We start from the raw sequence: 27,650 nt of genomic DNA, 5'->3' as shown, positions 1-27,650 counted from the left end.
ACACCCAAACACCTGGCTATAGTCCCTCTTTTGAAAGTCTGTAAAATTCTTGATATTTACAACAACAGTTGTAAATTGCCTGGCAGGAGCTCTATTTCATGTTTTTTGCATCTAAGTCTCATTGTTTACTACTCTTTATTTTATCAATGTATGTACAAGTGTATAAATTTCATTATAATCTTTATTCATGTGTTTTGATAGGATTAAACTTTTTTTATGCCCTCACTGTTACCCAGGATTCTGGTAAAATAGCCTTTCATAATAACCTTTCATTCTTCCACATCTCATATACTCTTGTTCCTACTGTACTTGTTCTTCAACTTCATAGACATCCCCAGGCTTTCGATTTTCTTTTCCCCCTCCCCCCCATAAGGACCCCTTCCTGATCTAATTTGCTTCTTTATCTAAGTTAAACTTTGTGGTTCATCACTTGAAATACGCTTTTGCTAGCAATTTCAACTCATTCCTTCCACTATACTTGTGAAACTTCAACTCTAGATTGATCCAGCAATTTCTTACAAATTAATTATGCTATATATTTAGTGATTTAAACCATAGCAGCTCTATTAGCTCTTTGTCACTATTAGTCTTTGGTGAGGAAAGTTTCTGTTCATTCCCCTCAGCAGTATGCCAAATCTGTATCACTCATTTCAAACCTATTTGTCACTCTCAACCTCAACCTGTCCCTCTTTCCTAAAAGGCATTTAGACCATTATGTATGAACTACTGTGACCTGCTACGTTTCAGACCAACATTTCTCAATTTTCTTTCTTGGATCCTCTTCCTTTTCCTGCCCCTTGACTATCGGTGCTTCCCAGAGTTCTGTTCCTGTTCTCTGCTGATTCTACATGCTTTCCTGAATAACCTCATCTTAACTGATTTTAACGATTATTCATACGCCAATAACTCTCAAACCTGTAGCCCTTACCTCTCCCTTTTAAGCTCCAAATCTGCATATCTAGTAGCCATTGGAAATCTTAACCTGAAATTGTCTCAACACATCTAAAATTTATCTCATTTCTTTTGCTCATTTTTTTAATCCTTGGAAGTTATCCTCTGCTCCTCGTTGATCGGCCTCAGCCTGCACATCCAATACATCCAATCAATTATAAATCCTATTGCCTTTATCTAATTAATTTCAAATCTTCTTCATTCACTGCCTTGGCTGGCTTTTAGTTCCAGCCCAACTGATAGCCTTGCCTCCATTTTTGTCCGTTTCAAGTCTGTCTTCCACACTGCTCCTAGTTCTCTGTCTGATTACTTGGGTTAGGGTTATATGAACATATTCATTCAGCATTCATTAATTTAACAAATGTTAATTAAATGTCTTCTGCGTGTGCCAGTCATTGTCCTGAATGCTGAAGATGAGCAGTGAACCAAAATCCCTGTTCTTATGAAGCTAAAATTCTAGTGATAGGCGATAACAAATCATGTCAGTTGGTGATGAATGCTAAGAAAGTGTAGGGTTAAGCGATAGCGGTACAGTATTGGGGGAATGAACTGTACTTTCTGTAGGGTCATCAGGGAAGGCCTTTCCAATAACAAGGCATTAGCGACCCTATAGGACAGAGTAGAACTGCCCCATGGGGTTTCCAAGGAGCGTCTGGCGGATTTGAACTGCCGACCTGTTGGTTAGCAGCCGTAGCACTTAACCACTACAGTGCCAGGGTTTCCAAGGCATTAGATAGATACCTGAATTAAGTGAGAGGACGAACTCTACAGATATCTGGGCAAGAACAGCCCAGGAAGAGGAAATAGAGCAGTACAAAGGCTTTGAAGTGGAAGCATGCTTGGTATAGTCAAGAACGAGACCAATGACGCTGGGGCCAAGTGAATGAGAGAATGGGAGGAGATAAGATCAGAAAGGTAATGGGGGAGTATATAGATCACATAGGGTTTTGTAGGTCTGGTAGGGAATTTGGATTTGACTCTGAGTAACATGGGAAGCCAGTAGAGAGTTTTGAGCAGAAGAGAGGCCTGATCATGAGAAGAGGATAACTCTGGCTTCTGTGTGGAAACAGAGATAAATTGGAGGGCCATTGCAGAAGTCTAGGGAAGAGGTACAGGTGATTCAGACTAGGCAGCAGCCATGGAGGAAGTGAGAAGTGTAAGATTCTGGATATATTACAAAGTACAATGATAGGAATTGCTGATAGGCTGTTTGTGAAGTATACATGAGAGAGAAGAGGTGTCAAGGATGACCCCAAGATTTTTGACCTGAGCCACTGGAAGAATGGAATTACCAGCTATGGAAGTGAGAAAATCCAAGGAGTGGAAATCAAGAATTGGGTTTTGAAAGAGCTAAAGATTGAGATGCCTGTTAGATATCTAGGTGTATATGTTGAGTTGGCAGTTAGATATGCAAATATATTCATAAAAGATAATAGTATTACTTTACATGGTTTTATATCAGTGTTTTAAATATGTATACATACACACATACGTATAAAGAAAATACACACGTAAATACATATAAAAAAACCCACGGCCATCGAGTCAAATTAAACTCACAGTGACCCTATAGGACATAGGTTTCCAAGGTTGTAAATCTTTATTGAAGCAGACTGCCACATCTTTCTCCTGTGGAGCGGCGGGTGGGTTACAAACCGCCGACCTTTAGGTTAGCAGCCTAGCATTTAACCACTGTGTCACCAGGGCTCCTATAGATATATGCACGCATACATCTGTATGCATGTTTCTGCAACATGCTTACCTCTCCAGCCTCATTCCTGTTACAAGTCTTGCACACTTTACATTCCAGCAGTACTAAACACACTCTGTTCAAACCTCTATGCCTTTGCTTGCTTGAATGCCTTGTTTACTGGTAAAAGATGATTCACAATCTTGTATTGAGGTACTTACTCTGTGAAGTCTTTATTAACTCCTTCCCCTGCAATAATTAATCCTTCTCTTTATCATTTTTATACCTTAAGTAGGTTGTGATTGCCTCATTTAGCACAATGCTGTATTTTGTGTTGTGTTTACAAGATTGTCGCTCCTCCTAGATTTAAGAATAGAGATTCTGGGGGGGCCAAGATGGCGGACTAGGTGGATGCTACTGCGGATCCCTCTTGCAACAAAGACTCGGAAAAACAAGGGAATCGATCACATACATAACAATCTACGAACTCTGAACAACAAGCACAGACTTAGAGACGGAAAACGAACAAATACGGGCAGACAGCGACTGTTTTCAGAACTAGGAGCCAGCGCACCAGCCGACTACTTGGAAAATCTAGTTTCCCAGTGATGGCTCGGAGACAGCAGTCCATATCAAACCACATAAAGAAACAGACTATGACAGCTTCTCCAACCCCCCAAACAAAAGAATCAAAATCTTTCCCAAATGAAGATACAATCCTGGAATTATCAGATACAGAATATAAAAAACTAATTTACAGAATGCTTAAAGATATCACAAATGAAATTAGGATAAATGCAGAAAAAGCCAAGGAACACACTGATAAAACTGTTGAAGAACTCAAAAAGATTATTCAAGAACATAGTGGAAAAATTAACAAGTTGCAAGAATCCATAGAGAGACAGCATGTAGAAATCCAAAAGATTAACAATAAAATTACAGAATTTGACAACGCAATAGAAAGTCAGAGGAGCAGACTCGAGCAATTAGAATGTAGACTGGGACTTCTGGAGGACCAGGGAAACAACACCAACATAGCTGAAAAAAAATCAGATAAAAGAATTAAAAAAAATGAAGAAACCCTAAGAATCATGTGGGACTCTATCAAGAAGGATAACTTGCGAGTGATTGGAGTCCCAGAACAGGGAGGGGGGACAGAAAACACAGAGAAAATAGTTGAAGAACTCCTGACAGAAAACTTCCCTGACATCATGAAAGACAAAAGGATATCTATCCAAGATGCTCATAGAACCCCATTTAAGATTGATCCAAAAAGAAAAACACCAAGACATATCATCATCAAACTTGCCAAAACCAAAGACAAACAGAAAATTTTAAAAGCAGCCAGGGAGAAAAGAAAGGTTTCCTTCAAGGGAGAATCAATAAGAATAAGTTCAGACTACTCAGCAGAAACCATGCAGGCAAGAAGGGAATGGGACGACATATACAGAGCACTGAAGGAGAAAAACTGCCAACCAAGGATCATATATCCAGCAAAACTCTCTCTGAAATATGAAGGAGAAATTAAGATATTTACAGATAAACACAAGTTTAGAGAATTTGCAAAAACTAAACCAAGACTGCAAGAAACGCTAAAGGAGATTGTTTGGCCGGATGACCAATAATATCAGGTACCAGCACAATACAAGGTCACAAAACAGAACGTCCTGATATCAACGCAACTCAAACAGGGAAAGCACAAAAACAAACAAATTAAGACTAATTCTAAAAAATAAATAAATAAACAAAATAATACACACAACAGGAAATCATGGAAATCAATAGATAAACGATCAAAATAATCAAAAAGAGGGACTAAATATAGGAGGCATTGAACTGCCAGATGGAGAGTGATACAAGGCGAAATAGAAGGATACAAGTTAGGGTTTTACTTAGAAAAATAGGGGTAAATAAAAAGGTAACCACAAAAAGGAATATCAATTCCATAACTCAAGAAAAAAGCCAAGAAGAACGTAACGACTCAATAAACACAAAGTTAAACATTATGAAAATGAGGATCTCACAAGCTACTAAGAAAAACGTCTCAGCACAAAAAAGCATGTGGAAAAATGAAATGGCCAACAACACACATGAAAAGGCATCAAAATGACAGCACTAAAAACTTACTTATCTATAATTACGCTGAATGTAAATGGACTAAATGCACCAATAAAGAGACAGAGAGTCACGGACTGGATAAAGAAACACGATCCATCTATATGCTGCCTACAAGAGACACACCTTAGACTTAGAGACACAAACAAACTAAAACTCAAAGGATGGAAAAAAATATATCAAGCAAACAATAAGCAAAAAAGAAGAGGAGTAGCAATATTAATTTCTGACAAAATAGACTTTAGACTTAAATCCACCACAAAGGATAAAGAAGGACACTATATAATGATAAAAGGGACAATTGATCAGGAAGACATAACCATATTAAATATTTACGCACCTAATGACAGGGCTGCAAGATACATAAATCAAATTTTAACAGAATTGAAAAGTGAGATAGACACCTCCACAATTATAGTAGGAGACTTCAACACACCACTTTCGGAGAAGGACAGGACATCCAGTAAGAAGCTCAATAGAGACACGGAAGACCTACTTACAACAATCAACCAACTTGACCTCATTGACTTATACAGAACTCTCCACCCAACTGCTGCAAAATATACTTTTTTTTCTAGCGCACATGGAACATTCTCTAGAATAGACCACATATTAGGGCATAAAACAAATCTTTCCAGAATCCAAAACATCGAAATATTACAAAGCATCTTCTCAGACCACAAGGCAATGAAGCTAGAAATCAATAACAGAAAAACTAGGGAAAAGAAATCAAATACTTGGAAAATGAACAATACCCTCCTGAAAAAAGACTGGGTTATAGAAGACATCAAGGAGGGAATAAGGAAATTCTTAGAAAGCAACGAGAATGAAAATACTTCCTATCAAAACCTCTGGGACACAGCAAAGGCAGTGCTCAGAGGCCAATTTATATCGATAAATGCACACATACAAAAAGAAGAAAGAGCCAAAATCAGAGAACTGTCCCTACAACTTGAACAAATAGAAAGTGAGCAACAAAAGAATCCATCAGGCACCCGAAGAAAACAAATAATAAAAATTAGAGCTGAACTAAATGAATTAGAGAACAGAAAAACAATTGAAAAAATTAACAAAGCCAAAAGCTGGTTCTTTGAAAAAATTAACAAAATTGATAAACCATTGGCTAGACTGACTAAAGAAAAACAGGAAAGGAAACTAATAACCCGAATAAGAAACGAGAAGGACCACATCACAACAGAACCAAATGAAATCAAAAGAATCGTATCAGATTACTACATAAAATTGTACTCTAACAAATTTGAAAACCTAGAAGAAATGGATAAATTCTTGGAACAATACTACTTACCTAAACTAACACATTCAGAAGTAGAACAACTAAATAGACCCATAACAAAAAAAGAGATTGAAACGGTAATCAAAAAACTCCCAACAAAAAAAAGTCCTGGCCCAGATGGCTTCACTGCAGAGTTCTACCAAACCTTCAGAGAAGACTTAACACCATTACTATTGAAGGTATTTCAAAGTATAGAAAAAGACGGAATACTACCCAACTCATTCTATGAAGCCACCATCTCCCTGATACCAAAACCAGGTAAAGACATTACAAAAAAAGAAAATTTTAGACCTATATCCCTCATGAACATAGATGCAAAAATCCTTAACAAAATTCTAGCCAATAGAATCCAACAACACATCAAAAAAATAATACACCCTGATCAAGTGGGATTTATACCAGGTATGCAAGGCTGGTTTAATATCAGAAAAACCATTAATGTAATCCATCACATAAATAAAACAAAAGATAAAAACCACATGATCTTATCAATAGATGCAGAAAAGGCATTTGACAAAGTTCAACACCCATTTATGATAAAAACTCTAACCAAAATGGGAATTGAAGGAAAATTCCTCAACATAATAAAGGGCATCTATGCAAAGCCAACGGCGAATATCACTCTAAATGGAGAGAAGCTGAAAGCATTTCCCTTGAGAACGGGAACCAGACAAGGATGCCCTTTATCACCGCTCTTATTCAACATCGTACTTGAAGTCCTAGCCAGGGCAATTAGGCTAGACAAAGAAATAAAGGGTATCCAGATTGGTAAGGAGGAAGTAAAGCTATCACTATTTGCAGATGACATGATCGTATACATGGAAAACCCTAAGAAATCCTCCAGAAAACTACTGAAACTAATAGAAGAGTTTGGAAGAGTCTCAGGATATAAAATAAACATACAAAAATCGCTTGGATTCCTCTACATCAACAAAAAGAACACAGAAGAGGAAATAACCAAATCAATACCATTCACAGTAGCCCCCAAGAAGATAAAATACTTAGGAATAAATCTTACCAAGGATGTAAAAGACCTATACAAAGAAAACTATAAAACTCTGCTACAAGAAATTCAAAAGGACACACTTAAATGGAAAAACATACCCTGCTCATGGACAGGAAGACTTAACATAGTAAAAATGTCTATTCTACCAAAAGCCATTTATACATACAACGCACTTCCAATCCAAATACCAATGTCATACTTTAAGGGAATAGAGAAACAAATCACTAATTTCATATGGAAAGGAAAGAACCCCCGGATAAGCAAAACATTACTGAAAAAGAAGAAGAAAGTGGGAGGCCTCACTCTACCTGATTTCAGAACCTATTATATAGCTACAGTAGTCAAAACAGCCTGGTACTGGTACAACAACAGGCACATAGACCAATGGAACAGAATTGAGAATCCAGATATAAATCCATCCATGTATGAGCAGCTGATATTTGACAAAGGACCAGTGTCAGTCAATTGGGGAAATAATAGTCTTTTTAACAAATGGTGCTGGCATACCTGGATATCCATTTGCAAAAGAATGAAACAGGACCCATACCTCACACCATGCACAAAAACTAACTCCAAGTGGATCAAAGACCTAAACATAAAGACTAAAACGATAAAAATCATGGAAGAAAAAATAGGATCTACCCTAGGAGCCCTAATACAGGGCATAAACAGAATACAAAACATTACCAAAAATGATGAAGAGAAACCAGATAACTGGGAGCTCCTAAAAATCAAACACCTATGCTCATCTAAAGACTTCACCAAAAGAGTAAAAAGACCACCTACAGACTGGGAAAGAATATTCAGCTATGACATCTCAGACCAGCGTCTGATCTCTAAAATCTACATGACTCTGTCAAAACTCAACCACAAAAAGACAAACAACCCAATCAAGAAGTGGGCAAAGGATATGAACACACATTTCACTAAGGAAGATATTCAGGCAGCCAACAGATACATGAGAAAATGCTCTCGATCATTAGCCATTAGAGAAATGCAAATTAAAACTACGATGAGATTCCATCTGACACCAACTAGACTGGCATGAATTCAAAAAACACAAAATAATAAATGTTGGAGAGGCTGCGGAGAGACTGGAACTCTCATACACTGCTGGTGGGATTGTAAAATGGTACAACCACTTTGGAAATCCATCTGGCGTTATCTTAAACAGTTAGAAATAGAACTACCATACAACCCAGAAATCCCACTCCTCGGAATATACCCTAAAGATACAAGACCCTTCACACAAACAGATATATGCACACCCATGTTTATTGCAGCTCTGTTTACAATAGCAAAAAGCTGGAAGCAACCAAGATGTCCATCAACGGACGAATGGGTAAATAAATTGTGGTATATTCACACAATGGAATACTACGCATCGATAAAGAACAGTGACGAATCTGTGAAACATTTCATAACATGGAGGAATCTGGAAGGCATTATGCTGAGCGAAATGAGTCAGTTGCAAAAGGACAAATATTGTATAAGACCACTATTATAAGATCTTGAGAAATAGAAAAAACGGAGAAGAACACATACTCATGTGGTTACAAAGGGGGGAGGGAGGGAGGGAGGGAGAGGGCTTTTTATTGATCAATCTGTAGATGGGAACTGCTTTGGGTGAAGGGAAAGACAACACTCAAAACAAGGAAGGTCAGCCTAATTGCACTGGATTAAAAGTAAAGAGGTTTCCGAGATAAAATGAAAGCTTCAAAGGTCAGCGAAGCAGGGGCCTGGGGTCTGGGGAACTTGGTTTGAGGGGACTTCTAAGTCAATGGGCAAAACAATTCTATTATGAAAACACTCTGCATCCCACTTTGAATTGTGGCACCTGGGGTCCTAAATGCCAACAAGCAGCCATCTAAAATACATTAATTGGTCTCAACCCACCGGGAGCAAAGGCAAAGGAAGAACACCAAGGTCACACGACAACTAAGAACCCAAGAGACAGAAAGGGCCACATGAACCAGAGACCGACATTATCCTGAGACCAGAAGAACTAGTTGGTGCCCGGCCACAATCGATGTCTGCCCTGTCTGGGAACACAACAGACAACTCCTGAGGGAGCAGGAGACCAATGGGATGCAGACCCCAAATTCTCATTAAAAGACCACACCTAATGGTATGATTGCGACTAGAGGAATCCCAGAGACAATGCTCCCCAGAACTTCTGATGGCACAGGACAGGAACCATCCCCGAAGACAAATCATCAGGCATGAAAAGGACTGGTCAGTGCGGGGGAGAGAGATACTGATGAAGAGTGAGCTAATTAAATCAGGTGGACACGGGAGAGTGTGTTGGCAACTCTTGACTGGAGGGGGGATGGGAAGATAGAGAGAGAGGGAAGAAGGTAAAATTGGCACGAAACGAGAGACTGTAAGGGCTGACTCAATAGGGGGAGAGCAAGTGGGAGAAGGGAGTAAGATGTATGTAAACCTACATGTGACAGACTGATTGGAATGGTAAATGTTCACTTGAAGCTTAATAAAAATTAAAAAAAAAAAAAAGAATAGAGATTCTGGTTTTTTTTTTTTTTTGTCTTTTACCCTTGCATGGTTTCAATGAGTACTTGAATACAACAAGTTTTTGTAGTTTAGCTTTGAAGAAAATGATTTGCATTAGAAAATAAAAGGTTTAAATATATTAATCAGGGTTATGGCATAAAGTCATGCGTGCATTTGGCAATATTAATATCAATTGTAGTTTCTTGGAAGCTATTTGATGAAAACTAACCAGTAAACATCCAGTTAGTGGGAGACTGAAGGTTTAGACCTGATACCAGCAGGAAAATTGAAGAACAAAATTATGAAAATGGTGTCCTTAGTCACATAAGTATGTCTATCACACAACCTTTCTTCATACTCCCTTGCTCCAGATGAAGTGGGACCAGTGGAGTATCTTAGATGGCCACTCACAAGCTTTTAGGACCCCAGACACTACTTACCAAAGTAGGATGTAGAACATTTTCTTTATAAAATATTATGCCAGTTGAGCTAGATGTCCCCCAAGACCGTGGTCCCCATCTCTTGGCCCACTAATATGGTCCCTCAGGGAGTTTGGATGTGTCTCTGAAGCTTCCATAACCTTGTCTTGGTCAAGTTGTGCTGACTCCCCAAGGAAGTGCCATACTGTTTTTCAAAGCAGTTGTACCATTTTACAATCCCACCAGCAGTGTCTAAGAGTTTCTGTCTCCCCACAACTTCACCAGCATTTGTTTTCTTTTTTGATCATTGCCATTTTTGCAGGGCTGAAATGTGTCTCATTGTAGCTTTGATTTGTATTTTTTCTAAAGGCTAATGAAGGAGCCCTGGTAGCACAGTGGTTAAAGTGCTCAACTACTAACCAAAAGGCCAGTGGTTCACACCCACCTGCTGCTCCATGGGAGAAAATTGTGGCAGTCTGTTTCCATAAAAGATTTACAGCCTTAGAAACCCTATGGGGGCAGTTCTGCTCTGTCTTGTAGGTTTGCTATGAGTTGGAATCAGCTCGACGGCAGTGGGTTTGGTTTTCATGTCTTATGATTGCAAGCATCTTTTCACGTGTTTGTTAGCTACCTGAATGTTCTCTTTGGTGAAGTTCATGCCCTTTGCCCATGTTTTGATTTTTGTGTTTTTGTTGTTGAGTGATTGAAGTTTTCTATATATTGTAGAAATTAGACTCTTAAGAGATATGTTGTTGCCAAAGATTTTTTTCCCAGTCTGTGTGTTCTCTTTTTACTCTTTTGGTAAAGTCTTTTGATGAGCGTAAGTTTTTAATTTTTAGGAGATCCCAGTTATCTAATTTATCTTTTGTTCTTGGATTTTTTGTTGTGTTTGATAGACTATTTATGGTAAAAATTAGGTCTTCCAGTTTTGTTTCTGTTATCTTCCAGGAATGTTATGGTTTTAGCTGTGACATTTAGGTCTTTGACCCATTTAGAGTTAGTTTTTTTGTATGTTGTGAGATACGGGTCCTGTTTCATTTTTCTGCAAATGAATAGCTAGTTTTGCCAGCACCATCTGATAAAGGGACAATTTCTTCCCCGCTGAGTGGATTTCCACCCTTTCAAAGATCAGCTGCCCATAGATGAATGGATTTACTTCTGGGTTCTCAGTTCTATTCCATTGGTCTGTGTGTCTGTCACTGAACCAGTACCAGGCTGTTTTGATTACTGTGTCTATACAGTAAGTTTTGAGATCAGGAAGTGTGAGGCCTCCTCCTTTGTTCTTCTTCAATATAGCTTTAGCTATTTGGGGCTTCTTTCCTTCACCTGCAAGGATTCTTAATGCTAATGTAACTGAGAGCACCTTGGGCCATACAATTATGGGAGTATTTTTAACTCATATTATTAAGTAATTAAGTAGGTTCTGAGCCTAGAGTAAATTTGTGACTATGCTCTATTTGAACTTAGAAAAAAGTAACTTTTTACTACTATTCTTTTGTAGAAGTTAGATGAAATTAAATATTAGAAAATGAGCTTAGAATTATACCTATATATTTTTATATTTTGAAATCTTACTCTAAACTGTATATCCTAAATAAATATTATTTATTGGCACCCTGGTGGTAGAGTGGTTAAGAGCTATGACTGCTAACCAAAAGGTCAGCAGTTCAAATCCACCAGCCTCTCTTTGGAAATCCTATAGGGCAGTTCTTCTCTGTCCTTCAGGGTTGCTAGGAGTCAGAATCCACTCAACAGCAACGGGTATGGGTATGCTTCAATATTTTAATAGAGAGTCCTGGTGGCGCTTAGCTGCCAAACGAAAAGTCTGGAAGTCCAAACCCACCAAGCACTCCACGGGAGAAATATGTGGCAGGCGGTCTGTTTCCCCAAAGATTTACAGCCTTGGAAACCCGATGGGGTAGTTCTACTCTGTCCTGTGGGGTTTCTATGAGTCAGAATTGACTTGATGGCAACAGGCACTGTTTTTGAAGCTAAAACAAAAATTAGTATAAAACTATATTTTTTGTCAGCTGTGGAAAACCTAGTTGTATGGCTCACAAACAAAATATCACCATCTACCTTATTCCTACTTATTTTAATTGTATTCCAGTGATACAAGGATACATAAGGTCATCAGTGCTAAATTTGGAAATCCAAATTGTTAGGTGCCAGTGATATCCCAATGATTAAAAAATGGTTCTTGTCTTATATTTTTTTAGGTTTCCAGATTGTGATGAGCCATATCCTCGACTTGTGGATCTGAATTTAGCTGGAGACCCTACGGAAGGAGCCCCAGTGGCAGTGCAGAGGGACTATGGCTTTTGGTGTCCCCGAGAGTTGAAAATTGATCCTGACCTTGGTTATTCTTTTTTGCACGTGCGTGATTGTTCACCTCCTTGTCCAAATATGTACTTTAGGAGAGAAGAACTTTCATTTGCTCGATATTTCATAGGACTGATTTCAATCATTTGCCTCTCTGCCACATTGTTTACTTTTTTAACTTTTTTGATTGATGTTACAAGATTCCGCTATCCTGAAAGACCTATTATATTTTATGCAGTCTGCTACATGATGGTATCATTAATTTTCTTCATTGGGTTTTTACTCGAGGATCGAGTAGCCTGCAATGCATCTAGCCCTGCCCAGTATAAGGCTTCCACAGTGACACAAGGATCTCACAATAAAGCCTGTACCATGCTTTTTATGGTACTCTATTTCTTTACTATGGCTGGCAGCGTTTGGTGGGTAATTCTTACCATCACATGGTTCTTGGCAGCTGTGCCAAAGTGGGGCAGTGAAGCTATTGAGAAGAAAGCATTGCTGTTTCACGCCAGTGCATGGGGCATCCCTGGAACTCTAACTATCATCCTGTTAGCGATGAATAAAATTGAAGGTGACAATATTAGTGGCGTGTGTTTTGTTGGCCTCTACGATGTTGATGCATTGAGATATTTTGTTCTTGCTCCCCTCTGCCTATATGTGGTAGTTGGGGTTTCTCTCCTCTTAGCTGGCATTATATCCCTAAACAGAGTTCGAATTGAGATTCCGTTAGAAAAGGAAAACCAAGATAAATTGGTGAAGTTTATGATCCGGATTGGTGTTTTCAGCATTCTTTATCTTGTACCACTCTTGGTTGTAATTGGATGCTACTTTTATGAGCAAGCTTACCGTGGCATTTGGGAAACAACATGGATACAAGAACGCTGCAGAGAATATCACATTCCATGTCCATATCAGGTAAGGGAAAACTTGTTATAAATTTCAGAATGTGTAATAGTGAAAGAGAAAATATTACTATAAAAAGTTAATGTTAGCTTTTTTTTTTTTTTTTTAAACAAGAAAACTCTTCATGTACCTTCAACATATACATTAAAATTTTAAAGGGAAGAAAATGAATATATTGTAGTAAGTGTGTAAAATGCATGTTTCTATGAACATTAGAATATGACTTTTATAAGTCTAAGCAATGGACTCTTAAACATAGTACTTCTATTATCATAAAATAGTTGCTTATTATAATTGATTCTTTAGGAGTCTGCAGGTTTGAGGGGAAGAAGCACTTTATCAACTCTGGTGAAAAGGTTCTGTCTTTTTGCACAAATTTTACTCATGGCCAGAATAGGAATTATTAATTGTTTTAACAGTTTTGCAAACATAATAGAATGCAATTATACAATACAAACTAGTTGATCTCTAATTGATGTTGGTTTTTCTTCTTTGAATATTAATTTTTTTTTGTGATTTCTTTTTGAGTTGAAAGATCACTAAAAGAACTTTAAAGATAATTTATTCAGGTTCTTTCTATGTTTTAGAGTTACTACACATGTATCTCATTTGAGGCTTAGATATGTTAATTGACCTGCTCAGTCAGTAAATGACCAACTGGGATTTAGACCTAGGAGAGGAGTGGAGTCAAGGAAAATAGTTTAGAGGGGTTGATGCTAAGCATTTATCTCTCCCATGTTAAAACCTCTAGAACCTATACCCCTAGCTTACTACCCTCTCTTCTTCCTTTTGAAACAAATTTTCTTGAAAGAGTAGTCTCAACTTGGTGTCACCCATTCATCATGTTCCAGGTTTCCTATTCTCAAAGTGTCTCAAAGTGTACCAGCTACCCTTTCCTCTCCTTCAACCTTTGTGTCTCTAATACCTTTTAAATACCTTTATTATAGTACTTGTGTATTATAGGTAAAACTTTGCTTATCTGATTCCCTACTAGACAATGATCTCTCTGAAGAAAAGAACCTTCTTTTTCATATTTTTTGAATGCATATTCTGTAGCTTAGTAGATGATAGGATTGGGAATGTGGGTGTATAGATTGAGAAGACGGGGAATTTTTAGGAAATGGTAACAGTGGTACTGGGGGACGAGGAGTGTGTGGTTAACACATAGCCAATGCTCATAAATATTTGATGACTGAGAATGCCAGTTCTTTTACTTTGTGGTATACATAAAATATACAAAATGATATTTTTGTCATTGTATACATATTAGCCACTGATTTTTAAAAAATTAAAACAACTCCTAATTAAGAGACTGGAAGAAAATGAGTAAGTCTATTAAATTTCTCACCAGAAATGCTTACTAAAAACCCTTAATATAAGTTTTCAGATCTGAAGCTAAGTAATAGAATTTTGCCTTTAATGACAGAGAGAAAAGATTGTTGAATTATGTATTTGTCCACATATGTGCTATCTAGATTCCTTTTATATATTATCTAAGGAATATTGAAGAAATGTTTGACTATGAAGCAGTCATCTAAAAAATACCAAATTTTAAACATGTAAATTAGATTAGTTGGGATGCTATCTTCAGGACATTCTTAGAATTCTTTTAGCATCTTTAGAACCAGTTTGAACTACACAGAAAAATGTACATTTATTTCTTTATAAAATAAAAACAAAAATAAAAAACAACAAACCCATTGCCATGGAGTTGATTCTGACTCATAACAACCATATAGGACAGACTAGAACTGCCCCATAGGGTTTCCAAGGAGCACCTGGTGGCTTCGAACTGCCAACCTTTTGGTTAGTAGCTGTAGCTCTAAACCACCATGCCACCAAGGTTTCCATATTTCTGTATGATCATAGGTTAAAAATGTTTTTTATGAAATACTTCTAACATACAGAAAAGAGTAGAAAATGATATAATAACAATAACATAGTTATTAAACTACAGACTCTGGAGCAGGAATCTTGGCTTTATATCTTAGTTTCATTGTTTACCAGCTTTCTAACGTTGGACAAACTACTTCGTACCTCTCTGTTTTCCGTAAGTTTCCTCTTATATAAAATGCAGATAATGGTAAGAATCTATTGCCAAGGGTTTTTAGGATTGTACATCTGAATACTTAGAAGAGTGACTGGTTCATAATAAGTGCTCAAAAGTTAGCTGCTATTCTTTTTCTTCTATTTATTATTATTATTGTTGCTGCTGTTGTTATTGTTACTTGCTTTCTAAAAAATCTTTTTAAAATAATATTTCATTGTTTTCAGTGAAAGTTTACACAGAAAATTAAGTTCCCATTAAATACTGGTGGTGTGGTGGTTAAGTGCTACAGCTGCTAACCAAGAGGTCGGCCGTTTGAATCCACCAGGCGCTCCTTGGAAACTCTATGGAGCAGTTCTGCTCTGTCCTGTTGATCGATATGAGTCAGAATCGACTCAGTGGCAATGGGGGTTTTTTACACAAATTGTTCAGTGACATTGGTTACATTTTTCACAGTGTGTCAACATTCTTATTAGTTCCATTCTGGGTGATCCGTTTCCAGTAATCTAGTTTCCCTGTTCCCTTTCCCTTCAAATCTTCGCTTTAGCAAAATTGTTAAACCTTTGGTCTCATGTAGATGATTTTTTAGAGTTGTGTAGTACTCATGGGTGATATTCTTTATTTTATGAACCAATCTGTTAATTACCTCCAAGATAACCTCAGGGGATAGTTTTGGTCCAAGGTTTTTAAAGAGTATCACAGGGTGATAGTCTCAGGGAGTCCGCTAGTCTCAACTGGTCCAGTAAGTGTGGACTTTATAAGAATTTTAAGTTCTGTTCTATGTTTTTCTTCCATTCAGTCAGGGTCCATCTAATGTGGCCCTGATCAGAATGGTCATTAGTGGTAGCCAAGCAACATCTAGTTCTTCTGGTCTCAGGTAGATGAGGCTGTGGTTCATGTAGACTGAGTCTTATTGACTAGTTTCTTCTCTGAGTCTTCGATTACCTTCTTTCTCTTTTGCTCCAGATGAGTAGAGACTGCTAGTTGTATCTTAGATGGCTGCCTGCAAGCTTTTAAGACCCCAGATGCTACGCACCAAACAGGATGTAATATAGTTTATACTTTATGAACTATATTATGCCGATCGACCAAGTTGTCCTGAGACTATGGTCCTTAAGCCTTTAAACCCAGAAAACCATTCTCACAAGATGTTTGGTTATGTCTAAGAAGTATCTGACTGTGCCCCCTGTGTGATTAAATATATAGAGGTACATGTATGCATACACATACATACATGTAACCACACACTTATATTTTGGTTGTTATTGTGTGTTATAACATTATATATGTTATATCCTTTATCAGAAACAACCTTTTCTGTTGTGTACTTCTTAGTGACATCATTTACCTTGGTTACTCTGTGTGCTCTTCACCCACATTTAGTGCTACCTTTGACTTCCTTTTTTTAAAACCATCTAATACCAAGCTTTAGAAAATGCCATATTTGCTTTGAATTTTAAAAATTTTTATTGTGCTTTAAGTGGAAGTTTACAAATCAAGTCAGTCCTACAAAAATTTACATACACCTTGCTATGTACTCTTAGTTGCTCTCCCACTAATGAGACAGCATCCACTTTGAAATTTTTAAAGAAATAAAGCATACTACAGGTTTAGCTGAAGCTGCCTGTATATACTTCCCTTCCATACCCAATCCTGTTCCTGTTAATCCCTACCCAGAGGTAACCATCATCCTGAGTTTGGAGCATACCATCCCCTTGAAAGTCTGTACAATTACCAATATATATGTAGCCATAAAAATCTTTGCTACTGTTTTACATGTTTTAAAATAGTATATAAATGATATACATCTCTTTCTGCAACTTGATTTTTTTAACTCAGTATTTTGTTTCTGAGGTGTATTCATGTTAATACATGTAGTTCTGGTTCATTTTTTGAAATATGTTTCCTTTTAAGTTTATTTTATAAAATATTTTAAATATATAGAAGTATAGAAAATAACAAACGTCCGTGTACTCACAACCAAACTATTTTGAAATCTTAACATTATGCCATATATATTAAACACGAAATATTAAAGATACAGCTGATACCCCATGTGCTCCCTTCCATGTTTCTATTCCACTCCCTTCCTCCCCAGAGGTAACCCTTCTCATAAATATGCTATTTATTATTCTGCATATTTTATACTGGCCCTGAATATTTATATATCCATAAAACTTACTGTTTTGCAAATTTTTAAAATCTGTATTAGTGGGATCATTTAGTAGCTTGATTTCCTCACTCAATTTTATGTTTTTGAGAATATATATGTTGAAATATGTACCACTAATTTGTTCATTTTAACTGCAGTACAGTACTCCATTGTAAAAATATATTGCAATTTATTCATTCATTCTTCTTTTGATGGACCTAAGTAATTTCCAAATTTTTGCTATTTAAACTATTTTTCAATGAACATTCTTGTATACCTATCTTCTTTGCACATGAACAAGAGTTTCCATGGGATGGATATCAGAAAGTAGAACTGTTGCAATGTAGGATATAAGTACCTTCAACTCAAGTGGTTATTTTAATTTACACTCAAACCAGAGTATGAATTCCCCATTTCTCCCATCTCGTTGTTCTCTCGCTTTTAAGTTTTTCCAACCTTTGACATGGTGTCTCAATTCTGTAATACTAGAAAGGTTGAGCATGTTTTCGTGTTTATTCGCCATTTGGGTTTTCTTCTCTGTGATTTGCCAATTTGTTGCCTTTGCCCTTCGTTATATTGTCTTTTCTTTTTTCTAAGTTGGCTTGTTTAAATATTCATGGTATTAATTTCTTGTCTGTTATGTGCATTACAAATATCTTCTCTTGGCTTGTGACTTGTCCTTTCACTTTATTTGTGTTATTTTCTTTGCCTTTTGTGTTTTAAGAAATCCTTCCCTACCTCTAAAGTCATAAAAGTGTTCTACCATATTTTTCCTAGCAGTTTTTTAGGTTTAGTTTTTTGACTCATTTCTCTAATACCTTGGAATTTATTTTTGTCTGTGTTATGTGGAACATAATTTTATTGTTTTATATGAGTAAGCAGTGTACCTTCTGTATCATTTATCAGATAGCCCATCTGAATTTTGATACAACCTTTGTGATGCACGAGTTCTGTGTGTAGGTGCTCTCTTCTGTTCCACTGCTCCATTTATATAACCTAGTGTCAATTCCACACTTCCTCTAACTTGTTCTTTTTCTTCAAAATTATTTTAGCTGTTCTTGGCACTTTGCTGTTGTGTGTGATTTTTAGAATCAATTTTTCCATGGAAAACACTGTTGGAATTTTGATTGAAGTTGCTTTTGATTATAAATGAATCTGGGGAAAATTGCCATCTTTGCAAAACTGAGTTTTTTGTTTGTTCCTAGGAGCCCTGGTGGCGCAGTGGTTAAGCGTTCGGCTGCAAACCAAAAGGTTGGCAGTTCGAATCTACCAGCTGCTCCTTGGAAACCCTATGGGGCAGTTCTCCTCTGTCCTGTAGAGTCACTATGAGTCGGAATCAACTTCATGGCAATGGGTTTTTAAAAAATTTTTTTAAGGTGCCTTGCAGTTTTTGTTACAATTGGGAGTGGGATCTTTTTCTCTATTCTATTTTGAAATTGGTTATTGCTGATACACAGGAATGCTATTTTTGCATATTGACATTGCATTAAACAACCCTGTTGAACTCTTATTAGTTCTAATTGTGTATAGATTCTCTTATATATTCTTTGTAGAAATCCTATTCTCTACAAATAAGGATAATTTTGTCACCTGCTTGCATATATTTAATTTCTTGTTTTGTTGCATTTACTATGATTTAAAATACAGTGTTGAATAAAATCTAGAATCTGGGTTCATAGTTATTTTGTTCCTGCCTTTAATGGAATATTTCCAAAAATTTGGCATTAAGCGTGATGTTTGTAGTATATTTTAAAAGATCAAGTCAGAGAAGTTGTTTTCCATCTGTTCTGTCTGTTCTTGTTTTCTATGAGATTTTTAAAAGATTATGAATCAGTTTTAAGTTTTATGGAATGCATTTTCTATTTCTGCTATTTAATTTCTTTCTCTTTAAATGTGTTAATGTAATTAGATTAGTTTAATATATATTTTGATGTTTGAGTTATCCTTACATTGCTTGGGTAAACTTCATTTGGTTATATTGTATTATTGTTATTAAACCTTGCTGAATTTGATTAGCTAATATGCACTGGGATTGGGTTTTTAATATCTTATTTAGGATTTTGTATTTGTACTCGTAAGTAAGATTGTGATATTTTTCTTTTGTTGTCCAGTTTAAGTATCAAGGTTATAATAGCTTTATAAGTGAGTTGGGGAGCATTCTTTCATTTATTTATTTTTCTGTTCTCTGAAATACTTTGTATGTTAAATAGAGGCTATCTGGTCTTTGAAAGGGTTGGTACATCTTCGTGTAAAAACCCTAAACCCCATCTTTGAGGTAAGGAAAGAGAGGTATAAGATACTATTTCAGTTGCTTTAAAAGTAGCTGGTTTCAGGTTCTTTATTTCTTCTTGAGGCACTTTTAGTAATTTATATGTTTATAGAAAATCATTTCACCTAACTTTTCAAATACATTAGCATAAGGTTGTAAATATCATTTGATTTTTAAAATTTTTACTGTTTCCTTTTTTGTTTCTAATGTACATTCTTTTTTGTTTTTTTCCTTTGATCAACCTTGCTAGAGGATAATCTTTTCATTTCAGCTATTTCTTTTCTTACCTTTATTTCCTCTCTACCGCTGCCTTTAGAATTAGTTTGTTTTTCTACATTCTGGAACTATAATCTTAACTCATGTTTTGCCAATATTTTCTAATTTTTAAAATGCATTTAACAGTGATTTTAAATTTAACCAAGAAACCATTACTAACCAGCTTGATGACTCATTCTATTCTCCACACTTGGCTCCAAGTAACCTTATGATTTTTTAATATTCAGATATTACAGTGTTAATATTAGTTCTCATCCAGAATTTTACATTAGAAGACTCTCATATACACTTGTTAACTGAGACTAGACATATTAAATTTCTGTTTGAGGTAATATCCACACGTAATTGAACAAGATTTGCTACCATTGAGCATGCCTAAAAGAACATTTAGCAGGCTCTGATAATTCTTAATGAGGAGTTTTTAAGATGTTTTAAACGATGATATCCTTGGAGTAGGATCCTCAGGTGACATAAAATGACAAAATAATATTTGAATATGTTTGCTTAAAAATCAGTAAGGTTGCTTTACAGTTATATGTCATATTACTGAAGCATTCAAATATCTGAAAAATAAGTTTTTGAAGTAGTTTATCACAGCGTTTCCAAATACCAATTGGGTTTGATGGAAATTTTATTTATGTAAGCCCATACTTTGAAGAAAAATCTCTGGTTTAAAGTATTTTAAAATCTAGGCAGTGTTCTTGCCGAGAACAGAAATTTACCACCTAGATTTTAAAATACTTTATACCGGCTGTTTTTGGCAAAAACACTCATTTTTTAAAATGTAATAAAAAGTAGTTGAGAAAGTAATGTTTATTTATTTTGCCCTTGTCAAACTTTAATCCTGGGCCAGGTAGAGGGGGGTGAGACATGTGTGTGAAACTACATTCAAATTGAAATGAAAGATAGTTTCTGCTATGAGCCATACAGAAGAATAAAGAGACAGGTGATCCTGTGTTAGATAGGGGGGTCAGGAAGACATTCTTTAAGGAAATGATATTTGAACATAAACAGAAATAAGGATATATAAAATGAATAAAAGAGAAATTCATCAGGGCTTCTCCTAGCATTGTATCATTTTCTGAACATAAGAGGTGTCTTAATTTCTTAGTGCTGCTCTTACAGAAAAACCACAACCGGCTTAAAAGGATGCAGGGTGTCAGCTCTAGAGGAAGGCTTCCTTTCTCTGTCAGCTCTGGGGGAAAGCCTTTGGTACTTTTCAGCTTCTGTCCCTCAGTTCCTTGGTGATCTTCATGTGGCGTGTATCTTCCCCGCCATTTACGTTTCCATCTGGACACCCCGGTGGCGTAGTGGTTAAGAGCTATGTATGCTAACCAAAAGGTCAGAAGTTCAAACCACCAGGCATTCCTTGGAAACTCTATGGGACGGTTCTACTCTGTCCTATAGGGCCGCTATAAGTCAGAATTGACTCAATGACAATGTGTTTTTTTTGTTGTTGTTTGTTTTGTTTTTAAATTTTTGTTGTGCTTTAAGTGAAAGATTACGAATCAAGTCGGTCTCTCACACAAAAACTTAAATACACCTTCCTACATATTCTCAATTGCTCTCCCCCTAATAAGACAGCCCACTCCCTCCCACCACTCTCTCTTTTCGTGTCCATTTTGCCATCTTCTAACCCCTGCTACCCTCTCATCTCCCCTCCAGGCAGTAGATGCCAACATAGTCTCAAGTGGAGAAAGTAATATTTAATGCTTGAATTCAGACATGAGTTATGAAATACAACCTATGTAGTCAGAGTAATGTTTATTTCACAGATTAAAAACAGTGAAGTATGTTCCTAGAATAATTTTTCATCTTACGTATTATTTAAATACCATTAGGAATTTTCCAGATACTTGATTTGTTTTGCTCTTTCTTTTAGTAATTAATTATTTTTACTTAGTGCCTTCTAAAATGCTCAAAGCATTTTATGAAAGTTATAATTCTCAAAGTTTGTAGATTTTTCTAGAAAAGCATTTGAATATGATATATTGGTTAAAAACATGGATTTTAAAGTCAGACAGCCTGAATATAAGTCCCAGAGCTACCATTCTGAGCCTCAATTTCCTCATGTAAAATGCAAGAAATAATATGTTAAATACAGAAATATCTACCTCATGGAGAGTTATGAATACTAAATGAGATAAAATAAATTATAAAAATAAATGAGGTAATTTAAGGCTCTTACCACAATGCCTTGCACAAAGTAGAATTTCAGTAAATGTTAGCCTCTGTTATTACAAGTACATAATTCCCGAGGTTTGAAAAAGTATTATCCCTGCATCCTATATTTGAATCATCATTTTTTTCTTTTAAGCATTGATTTTTCAAAAGAACAGGTTTCCTTCCTAAATTGCCTGTTTCTTCATTTTTTCATCTCTTTCATCCATCTAATCTGAGTTGTTATTTATTTTTTCTCTTTTCTAAATGCTGTATGTCCCAGGGAATTTTGATACTAGAACCTTTGTTTCAATAATAAAATGTGTTGCCATAGTCCAGGCAGCTTAGCTGACTATCAAATTCACATTAGAATTCTTTTTTTTTTTTTAATTTTTTTCTTTAGAAAATAAACAGAAAAGCATTATTTGTATTCTTTCCATTACAGAAGGCAACCCATCTACTCTTTATCTATTCTTATTCAGAAAAACACAAAAACAGCAGAGATTGTCAAATCTAACTTGTTATGAATTAGCTTCATTTTCTCAGAAGAGTGCTTTTCTTTAGCAGGCATTTGCAAAAGGAATCAACATTGTTTATGAAAGGACCATGAGAGTGATCGATATGTTTTATACTTCCAACATCAGAGACAGTGAATAACTTCTTTTTAAATATATAAAAAACCTATTGCCGTTGAGTTGATTCCAACTCATAGAAACGCTGTAAGACAGAGCAGAACTGTTCCACAGGGTTTCCAAGGTTGTAATCTTTATGGAAGCAGATTGCCACATCCTTCTCTTGCGTAGCAGCTGCTGGGTTCGAACCACTGACCCTTTGGTTAGCAGCCAAGCATTTAACTACTGCACCACCACAACTACTTTTAAATTCTGGTGCATCACTGAAATAAAGACATGCCAATAAGTCTCATTTCCTGTAGTCTCTGAAGGCCTTACCATGCCAATATAAGGAAATAATTACAGTAGCTTTTGGGAATAGAAGTAACATAATGTAGTATTAATAGTGTTGTTGTTAGGTGCCGTCAAGTGGATTTCGACTCATAGCAACCCTATGTAACCACAGAATGAGACACTGCCCGGTCCTGGGCCATCCTTACAATAGTTGCTATGCTTGAGCCCACTGTTGCAGCCACTGTGTCAGTCTATCTCGTTGAGGGCCTTCCTCTTTTCCGCTGACCCTGTACTTTGCCAAGCATGATGTCCTTCTCCAGGGACTGATTCCTCCTGATGACATGTCCAAAGTATGTGAAACACAGTCTCACCATCCTTGCTTCTAAGGAGCATTCCGGTTGTACTTCTCCCAAGGAAGATTTGTTCGTTCTTTTGGCAGTCCATGGTATATTTAATATTCTTCACCAACACCACAATTCAAGGGCATCAGTTCTTCAGTCTTCCTTATTCATTGTCCAGCTTTCACATGCTTATGATGCTATTGAAAATACCATGACTAGGGTCAGGTGCACCTTAGTCTTCAAGGTGACCTCTTTTCAACACTTTAAAAGAGGTCCTTTGCAGCATATTTGCCCAATGCAATGCGTGTTTGGATTTCTTGACTGCCGCTTCCATGGGTGTTTATTGTGGATACAAGTAAAATGAAATCCTTGACAACTTCAGTCTTTTCTCCATTTATCATGATGTGGCTTATTGGTCCAGCTGTGAGGACTTTCGTTTTCTTTATGTTGAGGTGTAATCCATACTTAAGGCTGTGGTCTTTGATCTTCATCAGTAAGTGCTTCAAGTCCTCATCACTTTCAGCAAGCAGGGTTGTGGCATCTGCGTAACGCAGGTTGTTAATGAGTCTTCCTCCAATCCTGATGCCTAGTTCTTCATTTAGTCCAGCTTCTCGGATTATTTGCTCAGCATACAGATTGACTAGGCATGGTGAAAGAATACAACCCTGACGCTCTCCTTTCCTGACTTTAAACCACTCAGTATCCCCTTGTTCTGTCTGAACAACTGCCCCTTGATCTATGTATAGGTTCCTCATGAGCACAAGTGTTCTGGAATTCCCATTCTTTGCAGTGTTATCCATAATTTGTTATGATCCACATAGTCGAATGCCTTTGTATAGTCCATGAAACACAAGTAAACATCCTTCTGGCATTCTTTGCTTTCAACCAGGATCCATCCAATGATATCCCTGGTTCTGTGTCCTCTTCTGAATCTGGCCTGAATTTCTGGCAGTACCCTGCTGAGGTACTGCTGCAGCCGCTTTTGAATGATCTTCAGCAAAATTTTGCTTGCATGTGATATTAATGATATTGTTCTATAATTTCCTCATTCTGTTGGATCATCTTTCTTGGGAATAGGCATAAATGTGGATCTCTTGCAGTTGGTTGTCCAGGTAGCTGTCTTCTAAATTGCTTGGCATAGACGAGTGAGCACTTCCAGCACTGCATCCGTTTGTTGAAATATCTAAATTGGTATTCTGTCAATTCCTGGAGCCTTGTTTTTCACCAATGCCTTCATTGCAGCTTGGTTCCTAATCATATGCTACCTCTTGAAATGGTAGAACATGGACTAATTCTTTTTGGTATAATGACTCTGTGTATTCCTTCCATCTTTTGATGCTGCCTGCGTCGTTTAATATTTTCCCGCATAAAATCCTTCACTGTTGCAACTCGAGGCTTGAATTTTTTCTTCAGTTCTCAGCTTGAGAAATGCCGAGCGTGTTCTTCCGTTTTGGTTTTCTATCTCCAGCTCTTTGCAGATGTCATTATAATATTTCACTTTGTCTTCTCGTGTCACCCTTTGAAATCTTCAGTTCAGTTCTTTTACTTCAGCATTTCTTCCTTTTGCTTTAGCTGCTCGACATTTGAGAGCAAGCTTTAAAGTCTCCTCCAACATCCATCTTGGTCTTTTATTTCTTTCCTGTGTTTTCAGTGACCTCTTGCTTTCCTCATGGATGATGTCCTTGATGTCATTCCACAACTCGTCCCATCTTCGGTCATTAGCATTCAACGCGTCAGATGTATTCTTGAGATGGTCTCTAAATTCAGGTGGGATATACTCAAGGTCGTGTTTTGGCTCTTGTGGACTTGCTCTGATTTTCTTCAGTTTCACTTGAACTTGCATATGAGCAGTTGTTGGTGTGTTCCACAGTCAGCCCCTGGCCTTGTTCCGACTGTTGACGTTGAGCTTTTCCATCGTCTCTTTCTGCAGATGTCTAATATTAAATGAATATAGAAAGTATTCTTTTATTAACTATAACTAATTTTCCTTTCTTTATAAAACTCATTCATTAATTCAACAACCATTTATTATATCCCTAACATTCTATAGCCCTTGCTTCGTAGCCTAGCAGGACAAAATAAATACAGAAATCAGATAATTCTGTGACTAAAGTACTATAATTTTATGACTTCTTATTCTTTTTTATTCCTTTAAAAATATTGAAAAACCTTATCAATTATATTGTAGCTAAAAGTACAAAGTTGAGAATCAATTATGTTTATTCTTAAAAAAAAACTGTTTTTCACTTTAGTATGTGTTATTGTAATATACATGGGCAGAAAAGAATGTGTTGTTTTCATGAAAACTAAGTTAATTGCTTTGGAAAGACTTGATTAAAGGCAGGTTGTTCAAGAAAAAGATTGTTATTGAAGTTGGTATAGGCAAGACTAACTGTAAAAGATTGTGTGGGGGGATTGTAAAAATCTACAGTTTTTGCACTCAGATTGCTTTACAAGTATTTTAGTTCTCTCCCCTTTAAAGCAACAGAAACTGGAAATTATGAATGATGAATAAGTCTGTAGCATGTAAGACAGAAAAAACTGGAATACTAATTAGCAGATCAGCAGCCAAAGAAAAGGCCTCAACCTTACACCAGATGATTAATTGTTTTAAGTTAAAATAATTTTTTTTGCGTGCGTGTGATTTACTGGTGTATTTGTTTTTTTACTAAACTACCTGCCTGATCAGGTTAAATATGAAATCATCCACTTTATTTCCTTTGGTAAATCACAAATATTCTGTAACTTCATAAACTGTAAAGGTCATTGGTTTCATTGTTATTTTCTAAGTTTGCTAAAGGAAGAGATAAGAAGTTTGTCCCAAAGTAGAAAGTTAGAAAAATGAAAAGGATAGAATGCAATCAAGTTCCACTTCTGACAGTTTGTCTGTATAGGAGAACTAACAGTTAAAGACTAAACAAAATCTGGAAAGGACACCTATTTGAGATATCACGTTACATGATTTAGGGGAGTTCTCCAAGGATTCCTCAAAAATGATTATGAATTAGAGCCTTACGATAAAGAGCTAGAGCTGGGTTCAGCAGAGACTGCCAGGCAGAGGGGAGGGAAAATTTTGCCTAAGTGGCTTGGGGAAATTGAGCCTTAGGCCAGCAGGGAAGTTAGGAAGAGGAGCCAGGGGACTCCCTTGTTTGGCTTAGATCACAAATTGAGCCTTAGGCCAGCAGGGAAGTTAGGAAGAGGAGCCAGGGGACTCCCTTGTTTGGCTTAGATCACAAAGGTCAGGGGCTAAAGTGTTTGCAGATTAGTTGTTGTCCTGCAGATGAGCAGAAGCATATTTTCTCTTCAGGATTTCCACTGGTTGATCAACCAAATAGCTCACAATATAAGTCCTCAAAATACATGAGAACTTGTGCATTTAGAGGACTTAATATCATCAGTCAGAACAAAGCTGGGGGCTGACCACAGAAGAGATCATCAAATGCTCATATGCAAGTTAAAGTTGAAAATGAAGAAATTTAGGACAAGTCCATGAGAACCAAAGTACAACCTTGAGTATATCCCACCTGAATTTAGAGGCCGTCTCAAGACTACATTTGATGTGTTGGACACTAATGACTGAAGACCAGACAAGCTGTGGAATGCCATCAAGGATATCATACATAAAGAAAGCAAGAGGTCATTAAAAAGACAGGAAAGAAAGAAAAGACTCTGAAACTTGCTCTTGAATGTCGAGTAGCTAAAGCAAAAGGAAAAAATGATGAAGTAAAAGAGCTGAACAAAAGATTTTAAAGGGCGGCTCGAGAAGACAAAGTAAAGTATTATAATGACATGTGCAAAGACTTGGAGTTAGAAAACCAAAGGGGAAGAACGTGCTTGGCATTTCTCAAGCTGAAAGAACTGAAGAAAAAATTCGAGGCTCGAGTTGCAATAGTGAAGGATTCTGTAGGGAAAATATTAAACAGTGCAGGCAGCATCAAAAGATGGAAGTAATACACAGAGTCACTGTACCAAAAATAATTGGTTGATGTTCAGCCATTTCAGAAGGTAGCATATGATCAGGAACTGATGGTACTGAAGTAAGAGGTCCAAGCTGCACTGAAGGCATTGGTGAAAAACAAGGTTCCAGGAATTGACAGAATACCAGTTGAGATGTTTCAGCAAATGAATGCAAAACTGGAAGTGCTTGCTTGCCTATGCCAAGAAATTTGGAAGACAGCTACCTGGCCAACCGATTGGAAGGGATCCATATTTATGCCTTTTCCCAAGAAAGGTTATCCAACAGAATGTGGAAATTATTGAGTAATATTAATATCACACACAAGTAAAAT

At 36.7% G+C, this 27,650-nt stretch overlaps 1 protein-coding gene across 1 annotated transcript in view; it reads left to right on the top strand.

Moving 5' to 3' along the window:
- FZD3 (frizzled class receptor 3) overlaps window positions 1-27,650 on the top strand; it is a 128,181-nt gene that overhangs the window by 59,274 nt on the left and 41,257 nt on the right. Inside the window, exon 4 of the mRNA XM_003412457.4 lies at window positions 12,206-13,223. Coding sequence (XP_003412505.1) covers window positions 12,206-13,223 — 1,018 coding nt within the window. The remainder of the gene's footprint in view (window positions 1-12,205; window positions 13,224-27,650) is intronic.

This window comes from Loxodonta africana, chromosome 19 (genome assembly GCF_030014295.1).
Source record: "Loxodonta africana isolate mLoxAfr1 chromosome 19, mLoxAfr1.hap2, whole genome shotgun sequence".
Classification (NCBI taxonomy): Eukaryota; Metazoa; Chordata; class Mammalia; order Proboscidea; family Elephantidae; genus Loxodonta; species Loxodonta africana.
The sequence above is the reverse complement of the archived record's forward strand: the minus strand, read 5'-3'. Positions and strand labels throughout refer to the sequence as shown.